The sequence below is a fragment of the Lynx rufus genome, unplaced genomic scaffold, assembly GCF_022079265.1.
Source record: "Lynx rufus isolate CCGP_SWC_20201006 ecotype Redwood Valley unplaced genomic scaffold, mLynRuf1.p SCAF_31, whole genome shotgun sequence".
In the NCBI taxonomy this organism is placed as follows: domain Eukaryota; kingdom Metazoa; phylum Chordata; class Mammalia; order Carnivora; family Felidae; genus Lynx; species Lynx rufus.
The window spans coordinates 464472-474181 of NW_025814847.1; the positions used below are offsets into that span (position 1 = coordinate 464472).

The 9710-nt window shown below is 44.1% G+C and overlaps 1 protein-coding gene across 7 annotated transcripts in view; it reads left to right on the forward strand.

Moving 5' to 3' along the window:
* The window catches only part of CD244 (CD244 molecule), a 30701-nt gene that overhangs the window by 11855 nt on the left and 9136 nt on the right, over positions 1 to 9710 (forward strand). For 5 of the 7 annotated variants that reach the window (XM_047092752.1, XM_047092757.1, XM_047092756.1 and 2 more), the window contains exons 2-3: positions 7489 to 7821; positions 7896 to 8180. In XM_047092752.1, coding sequence (XP_046948708.1) covers positions 7489 to 7821; positions 7896 to 8180 — 618 coding nt within the window. The remainder of the gene's footprint in view (positions 1 to 7488; positions 7822 to 7895; positions 8181 to 9710) is intronic. The other 2 variants (XM_047092753.1, XM_047092755.1) reach the window with 1 other exon arrangement.

Below are 9710 nucleotides of genomic sequence, written 5' to 3' on the forward strand. Positions count from 1 at the left end.
GAGACAGAGCATGAACAGGGAAGGGGCAGAGAGAGAGGGAGACACAGAATCTGAAACAGGCTCCAGGCTCTGAGCTGTCAGCACAGAGCCCGACACGGGGCTCGAACTCACAAACTGCGAGATCTTGACCTGAGCCGAAGTCGGACGCTCAACCGACTGAGCCACCCAGGTGCCCCTGTTTTTAAATTTTTTAATTAAAAATTTTTTATTATTAAAGTATAGTTGACATATGGGGCGCCTGGGTGGCTCAGTTGATTAAGCGTCCGACTTCGGCTCAAGGCATGATCTCGTGGTTCGTGAGTTCGAGCCCTGGTCAGGTTCTGTGCTGACAGCTCAGAGCCTGGAGCTTGCTTTGGATTCTGTGTCTTCTGGTCTCTCTACCCCTTTCCTGGTTGCACTCTGTCACTATGTCTCAAAAATAAATAAACATTAAAGTATAGTTGACATGCAGTGTTATATTAGTTTTAGGTATACAACATAGTGATCCCTCTTGATCTTTAATAATGCATTTTCCCTTAAAGTTCAAAGTAGACTTTAAGTGTCAGAGTAGGCTAATCTTAATATAGCTATACCAACCTTCTTATGGTTAGTGTTTGTATGAAACATATTTTTCATTTTCTTAAAGTTTATTTATTTATTTTTTAATAATCTTTACACCCAGTGTGGGGCTCAAACTCATGACCCTGAGATCAAGAGTCGCATGCTTTTCTGACTGAGCCGGCCAGGCACCCCTGGAACATACTTCTCATTAAAAAAAAATTTTTTTTAAGTTTATTTGTTTATTTTTGAGAAAGAGCAAGTGGGGGAGGGCAGAGAGAGGAGAGAGAATCCCAAGGAGGCTCCACACTGTCAGCATGGAGACTGATGTGGGGGTCAAACCCATGAACCATGAGATCATGACCTGAGCAAAAACCAAGGGTTGGATGCCTAACTCTCCGTGCTACCCACGTGCCCCATGTATTTTTCAATTGTAAGAAATGTTGAAATGGTGGGGCGCCTGGGTGGCTCAGTCAGTTGAGCGTCCGACTTCGGCTCAGGTCATGATCTCACAGCTTGTGGGTTCGAGCCCCGCGTGGGGCTCTGTGCTGACAGCTCGGAGCCTGGAGCCTGTTTCTGATTCTGTGTCTCCCTCTCTCTCTGCCCCAACCCACTCACATTCTATCTCTCTCAAAAATAAATAAACATTAAAAATTTAAAAAAAAATGTTGAAATGGTGCTTGTAAGAAGCATGTAGTTGGGTTTATTTTTTAATACTGTCTGATCATCTTTGCCTTTTATCTGAGTATTAAGTCTGTTTATATTTAATGTAATTACTTAGTGTTTTGGATTTAAATCCACCATATTGCCGTTTACCTTCCCCGGTTCCGCCTATTCTATACTCCTTTTTTTTATTCTTTATTTTCTCCTTTTGGATTGATTACATTTATTTCTTCATTCTTTCTTCACACTATGCATTAACTTCATAATTACATATCATCTTACTGTTCATTTAGGTATCAGCCTACAGATTACAGGATGCCTTATTGGCTTATCAAAGTTAATATAAAGTACTAGTTTTTTGTCACTTCTGGACAAGGCACTTTAATTTTCCTCGTCCTGTTTTCAAATTAAGTGTTATTATTGTTTGTATTTTAATGCTCTCAATATTTTAACTTCGCAAGACCTCATTATTATGTGTTTACACAGTCAGCATTCATTTATGTGTAACTATGTATTTATGGTTTCTGTTGCTCTTCATTTATTTATTCTTATCTTCGAGTTTCCATCTTGGGTCATTTTCTGTATCTGAAGGGTATCCTTTGGCATTTTCTTTAATACAGATCCGCTTGTGACAATTTCTGTCAGTTTTTGTTTTTCTGAAAATGCCTTTATTTCATCTTCATCTTTGAAGTATTTTTTTTCACTGGTATAAAATTCTAGGTAGGTAGTTATGTTCTACCAGCACTTTGAAAATATCATTTCATTATCTTCTGGTTTTTATCTTTTATGTTTAAATGTCAGCGGTAAATTGTTTCTTTTGTGAACGCCATTTAGTTTTTTGCCCCTTTGGCTATTTTAAGATTTTTCTCTTTGCTTTTGGTTCGCATAATTTTTAAAAGTGTGCTTAGGGTTTTTTTGTTTTGTTTTAATATTGGTTGGGATTTGTAGCACATTTTTTTTTTAACAAGTTAAACATGGGGCTTGAACTCATGACTCTGAAACCAAGGACTGAGCTGAGATCAAGCATCAGATGCTCAACCAACTAAGCCACCTAGGTGCTCCTGGTATTTGTAGTACATTCTATAAATCTGTTTTAGAGAATTTTTTTTTTTGTGCTCTAGCTTATTATCAGTTTCCTCATTTTATTTATATTTATTTTTATTTAGTTTTTTTATTATTGAACTACAGTGGATATACAATGTTATATTAGTTTTAGGTGTGCAAAGTAGTGATTTGACAATTCTATACATTACACAGTGCTGACCATGATAAGTATAGTTGCTGTTGGTCAAATGCAAGGTCACTACAATATTATTATTATTATTATTATTATTATTATTATTATTTAAATTTATTTATTTTGAGAGAGAGAGAGAGAGGGAGACAGTGAATGGGGGAGGGGCAGAGAGAGAGGGGGAGAGAGAGAGAATCCCAGGCAGGCTCTGCACTATCAGTGTGAAGCCTGATATGGGGCTCAAACTCACAAACAGTGAGATCATGACCTGAGCCGAAACCAAGAGTCGGATGCTCAACGGACCGAGCCACCCAGGTGCCCTGGTCACTACAATATTATTGACTATATTCTCTATGTTGTACTTTTCATCTCATCTTTCATCTCTCTGACTTATTTTATAAGTGGAAGTTTTATCTCTTAATGCTCTTGACCTATTTTTGTCCATCCTCCCATCTCCCCTCCTCCTGGCAGCCACCAGTTTGTTCTCTATATTTATGAGTCTGCTTCTTACAAATCTGTTTTGATGGCTGTCGGTTTTAGAAAATTCTCATCCATTATTTCTTTTGAATTTATCTCCCTCTCCTCTCCTGGCTCTCCAGTTACGCTTTGGTTAGATTTTTTCACCGTATCTCAGACGTTTCTTACACTTTTTCTTGTATATTTCCATCCTTTTCTTTTTTTTTTTTAAGTTTATTTATTTTGAGAAAGAGAGAAAGTGCATGCGTGCAAGTAAGTGGCAGAGGGGCAGAGACAGAGGGAGAGAGAGAATCCCAAGAAGGCCCTGCCCAGCGTAGAGCCCCATGTGGGGCTCAATCTCACGACCGCAAGATCACAACCTGAGCTGACATCAGGAGTTGAATGCTTAACCCACTGAGCCACCCAGGCACCCTCATTTTTGAAATATCTGTTTTTTATTAAGTAAACTCCACACCCGACATGGGGCTTGAACTCACGACCCTGAGATCAAGAGTCACGTGCTCTACTGACTGAGCCAGCCAGGTGCCCCACTTTTGTTTTTCTGTAATTCAATCTGGATATTTTGTTCTGCCTTATCTTCCAGTTTTCTGATTCTCTTTTCAGTGGCATAAATGGCTTTTATATCTTTCCAATGAGTTCAGTTCCAATTTTTCAGTTATTTTATATTTCATTTTTACAATTGTCCTTTGGTTCTTAAAAAAATCCAGTTTCTCTGATAACTGTTGCTGCATAATGAACGACCCCAAAACGTAGTAGTTGAGAACAACAGCGAATGTGCTAGCTTGAGATTGTGGCTGGGCTCACTGGACCGTTCTTTTGGTTTCTGCTTGCGTCACTCATGCATATATGGTCAGCTGTCAGGTTGGCTGGAGATGGCAGCAGATCTAGGGTGGCCTCAGTTGTGGTTGTTTACCTTCGCTCTGTGTGATCTCTTATCTTCCAGCGGGCTATCTTAGACTTGTTAACACGTCAGCTAGACAAGGCTCCCAGAGAACAAGTAGAAATGGGCGATGCCTCTTCACACATAGGCTTAGAATCGGCACAACCTCATTCTTGCTGCAGTGTATTGCAAAGGCCAGCCCAGTTACAGGAGATAGGGAAACGAACCCCGTCTTTTGACGAGGGGAGGAGCTACAAAGTCACACTGCAAGGGGCATGGCCACATTTGCATTCTATCACACGGATTTTCTGCTGAAATTTTCAAACTTTAAATTTTAATTCCTTGAAACATTAAACATAATTACCTTAAAGTTTATGACCGATACTTCTGTTATCTAGATGCCCCTTGAGCCTGTTTCTATTGCCTACATTTTCTTTTGGGTTTTGGACACGTTTCCTCTTCTTATGCTGGCTTGTTTTTTTATTTCATTTTGGACACTATGCATTAGAAACAACTTAATGCCCGTGTCGATGGTATTTTCCTCCAGGAATAACTTACACTTGCCTCTAGTAGACAGCCAGGTCAGAAATACTGGAAATTCTAGATCACTTTAATCCAGTTCAGAGTTGAGATCATTCAAAACTAGGCTTCAGTTCCTGTGAGATCTTGTCTACTTCTTGTTCACTGTTACTCTCAGAGTGTAGCTCTTCATGGTACTACCACCAACTCTGATGGATTTTAGGTATACCCACTTCTTAACACGAGGTCCCTGAACCCCATGTTCTTTTAGTTCCTTGAGTTTATTGCAAGCCTCCAGGGATAGAAGTAAAAAATGCTGGTCTTACCTCTCTGAGTTTCCTTCTTCCAGATCTTGGCTCCATAATATTTCACTGTTTTATTAGCTCCCTGATGCCTTTAGCAACATGCTTTTATATTTTGCTCGTTTTTTTTTTTTTTTTTCTAGTTTTTCTTTGTGGGAGGGTTGGTTAGCATGTATTAATGTGGTCTTCCATTATTAGAATTAGAATTCTTTAGGGGCACCTAGGTGGCTCAGTCAGTTGAGCGTCTGACTTTGGCTCAGGTCATGATCTCACGGTTTGTGTGTTCGAGCCCCATGTCAGGCCCTGAGCTGTCAGCACAGCATGTTGGAGCATGCTTCGAGTTCTGTGTCTCCCTCTCTCTCTCTGCCTCTCACCCCCTCCTGCTGTCTCTCTCTCAAAAATGAATAAACATTAAAAAATAAAAAAGAATTCTTTAGATGATTTTCTTAACTCTTCAGTGTATGCTGTGAAATAAAAGTATGTTCTGCTCTCAGATCACAAACCCTCTGGAGTCAGGAAGCATGTCTTAAACACAAAGAGGCCCCACCTCTTCAGGGCCTTGGTCACACTGGGGATTGTAACCAGTGGGGATTGTTCTCAGGATCTCTGTGCAATACTTGATAGGTTGGCCTGTTCTCATACATAGGACCATAGGAGACAAAGGCAAAATGTCTGTTTCAAGTTTGGCAATGGGCTGAGCCAGTTCAAATCATGAGACTATGCATAGGAATCCCATGTGTTTTCTTTGTTTTTGTGTTTTTTTTTAAGATTCTTTTTTTAAAAAAAGTAGTATCTACACCCAACATGGGGCTCAAACTTACAACCCTGAGATCACGAGTCGCATGCTCTACTGACCGAGCCAACCAGGTGCCCTGGAACCCTATGTGTTTTATTCTTAGGAGTGTCAAGATCAAAGAAACACAGTCTATCAACCAAATAGTAATTAAACTTTCTTTGATTATTTACTCCGGCTCCTGAGGAAATGCCAAGGTGAAGGTGTGGTTGGGAGTGAGGGCATTTATAATGCATGTAAGACATCTAAAAATCTCCTTCTCCCTTGCTTTCCCCTCAACGTCCTCTATGTTAACAGATTTGTTTGTATAACAATCCCCATCTCTTATTCTCTCTTCCAAATTCTTTCTGACCCTCTCTGGCTGACCTTTTCATTTCCTGCATCCACGGGGCAATGCCACATAGCTCCCCTGCCAAAAATGGCCACTGAAACTTCTGTTTTTCTTCACCGACAGCACTAGGCTTTCCTAGGTCAGGCAACAGCAAGCAGCTCTGTCACACCCCTGTTAATCAGCATACATCTCGATCCCTGTGGAGGACAAGTGCTGGGATATACCAAGGCAGTGTGCTTTCATTTTTCTCTAATTCTTCTTTTTTTCTTAAAAAATTTTTTTTAATGTTTATTTATTTTGGGGAGACAGAGAGACAGAGTAGGAGAGGGGCAGAGAGAGAGACACACACACACAATCTGAAGCAGGCTCCAGGCTCCGAGCCGTCAGCACAGAGCCCGATGTGGGGCTTGAACCCAGGAAGCGCAGGATCACGACCCGGGCCGGAGTCGGACGCTCAACCAACTGAGCCACCCAGGCGCCCCTTTCTCTAATTATTCTTTAGGGATCAATCCCCATGGAGACTTTCTAGGGACTAGAAACTTGGCAAACATTAATAAGTAATGACCGCAGTTTGATGTGCTAAGTGCTGCTACAAGAGAGGGTTATGAACGTCGCTCTGTGGGAGGACAGCGGAGCGAGCTATGGATTCAGCGTGGAAGGCCAGGCTTACTGGGTGTGGCCCTTCAGAATTTCCAGCAGTCACCGCTGGCCAGTAGTGGCTGCCTCAGCACCGCAGGGAGGGAGTCACGTCGGATATGGTGTTTGTAACATAGTGGTTAAGAGCCCATCCTGTAAAAGCAAATTGAGTGGATTTCAAGCTCATTGTTCTTTTTTTTTTTTCTTTTTTTTTTTTTTTTCAACGTTTATTTATTTTTGGGACAGAGAGAGACAGAGCATGAACGGGGGAGGGGCAGAGAGAGAGGGAGACACAGAACTGGAAGCAGGCTCCAGGCTCTGAGCCATCAGCCCAGAGCCCGACGCAGGGCTCGAACTCACGGACCGCGAGATCGTGACCTGGCTGAAGTCGGACGCTTAATCGACTGCGCCACCCAGGCGCCCCTCAAGCTCATTGTTCTTACCGTGTAGCTTGGGCTAGTTACTTTTAAGTTCTTTCTTTTTTTTTTTTAAAACAAAGAAACAGACTTTTTTTTTTTTTTATTTTTTTTTTTTCAACGTTTATTTATTTTTGGGACAGAGAGAGACAGAGCATGAACGGGGGAGGGGCAGAGAGAGAGGGAAACACAGAATCGGAAGCAGGCTCCAGGCTCTGAGCCATCAGCCCAGAGCCTGACGCGGGGCTCGAACTCTCGGAGCGCGAGATCGTGACCTGGCTGAAGTCGGACGCTCAACCGACTGCGCCACCCAGGCGCCCCACTTTTAAGTTCTTTCTAACTCAGTTTTTTTTTTCACCTGTAAAATGGGGATAAAACTCTCATAAGGTCACTGTTAAAACATGTAGTTAAATATAGTTAAAGCACATGGAGTGTTTAAAATCTGCTGCCCACAGTAAGAAGTCGAGAGAGTTTAGCTATTATTACTGGCCGGTGGGCTCCTCTAGACAAGTGGCACAGAGCCTGGGGAGAGGGGAGGCAGGAAAGGGAAGTACACTTCTAGGCTCTCTTAGCCTCTGGTCTCCTCATAGGTGTCCCCGTCTTCTTGCCAAAGGGAAGTCCCATCCGATTGCCCCCAATGTTCAGGGCTGATGCCCTTCCTACCTCCTCCAGCCTGAGTTATCTTCTCTGGAATCCCTAGATTCTGCTAAACGTGTGGTTGGACTCTCAGGAACCTGTCTCCGGTTATGGCCTCCCAAGACACTGGCAAAGAACATAGAATCTGTTCAATGGAAGAGGCCGGGGCCCTCACCTTCAGAATTTTCTGTGATACTGACATGGAAGTGTGAGTCTGATCATTGCGAGGATAAAAATTGGACTTTGAATCACCTCAACAAAAGATTCGGTTTTATAACCCAGAACTTAAGTCTCACCATCCAGGCAGCTCAGCAGCAGGACAGCGGCTTCTACATCTTTGAGGCGACTGATGAGCGTGGAAAAGTTAAGAACTACACGTTCCAGGTTTCTGTGTTTGGTGAGTCCCTAGAACAGCGCAGCCTGCCCCTCGGACTCCTGTAGGACTTTTATTTCCAGTGCCTTTCTGATCAGAATCTCTGCTTCCAGATCACGTAGGGGAGCCCCACGTACTACAGGACTCGAAGGTCCTGGAAGGAGGGAGGTGCCAAGTGACTCTGTCCTGCTCGGTCCCCAGCGGTGATAACGTGAGCTATGATTGGTATAGAGGGAGCGTGCTGATCGAGACAGCAAGGAATCACAGCACGCTGGAGGACCAGATCGATGCCAACAGCTCGCACATATATACCTGCAATGTCAGCAACTCGGTCAGCTGGACAAACCGCACCTTCATCCTGCACTGTCCGGGTGACTCCCAGCGTAAGTGGAGCACGTTGGGCTCTAACAGGGGCTGAAAGTGTTGGACCCCATAACCAGGCTCATGCCCGACATACCTGGGCATGAGATCCCTTGGCTGCCTTGCAGCATCTCCTTGGGGCAGTCCTGGTCTCTGGGCACACAGTTCCCATAAACCAGGCCTATCTTAGTCGGGATGAGTTTCATCCCCATCAAGCATCTCCCAGAAGATTCGAGTTTTTCCTTCATTTTAGGGAATGCTGGTCTGTTTGATGAGTCACAGCCCTGCTGTGGCTGCTGATTATCCCTTCCTGGGAGAGACTGATGGGGAACCTGTTTCCTCCTCCCAAGTGATAACTCCCCCAGGCCGTGTAGTTCCCCAAGAGGTAACAGCAGTGTCCTGGGGCTGTGTCCTGGGAACATCAGGATGGTCACAGGGGTTCCTGGAAGAGTTCTTGGTTTGTTGCTTATGCACATCCTAAGAGTTACCCTGAGTTAAGTTTGCACCGATTTTTATCAGATAAATAAAGACTTAGTGCGCCATCAGCACGGGCACTGCAGGTAAAAACCTACCTGCTGCCTCTGTCCTTAAAGAGCTTACAGCCCAGCAGGAGCCACAAAACTACACATTCCTGGGCAAAAAAGAAACGAGCAAGCCGAAGTGATTTGGAGTGACAGGGACACTGGCTTTTGGGTCATGTCAGCTGTGGTTTCATGATTCACTAGCTCCGTGACCTCAGGCAGTTTCCCCAACCTCTCTGAGCCTCAGTTTTTCTGCTGGGTAATGGGGGATGATAACAGGTACCTGGCGGGACTGCTGGTAAGATTAGATGAGGTAACGCTTGTGAAGAGCACGTAATTCCTTTCCCTTCTCCCCTTGCGGGCGGGCTGATACAGCAGGCTGCATGTGCGACACTGACGTTAAATGCGGAAGTTCGAATGAGGAAGAGCAGCGGAGGCAGGAGGGGCAGGAAGGGGAAATGGGAGAATTTCGCGGCACGTAGTGGGGTGCAATACGTTCTGCTGAGTTAACAAAAGAATGGACAGATGTAACATATGCCGTGCGCATATCAGATCATGTGGTCAACCCCCTTATGTAGATGACATTATCTCCTTTTTGAAAAAGCGTTTGTTTATTTTTGAGAGAGGGAGAGAATGTCAGCGGGGGAGGGGCGGAGAGAGAGAGAGAGAGGGAGACACAGAATCCGAAGCAGGCTCCAGGCTCTGAGCTGTCAGCACAGAGCCCGATGGTGGCGCTCGAACCCATGAACCGCGAGATCACCACCTGAGCCGAAGTCAGACGTTTAACTGACTGAGCCACCCAGGCGCCCTGCCCCTCTCCTTTCTTTAAAAAAAAAAAAAAAAAAAGTTTATTTATTTATCTTGAGAAGGAAGCAAGAGCACAAGTGAAGGAGAGGCAGAGAGAGAGGAGAGAGGGGGAGAGAGAGAGAGAGAGAGAGAGAGGGAATCCCAAGCAGTGTCTGCACCGGAAGTAAGGAGCCCAACGTGGGGCTTGATCCCATGAACCGTGAGGTCATGACCTGAGCTGAAGTC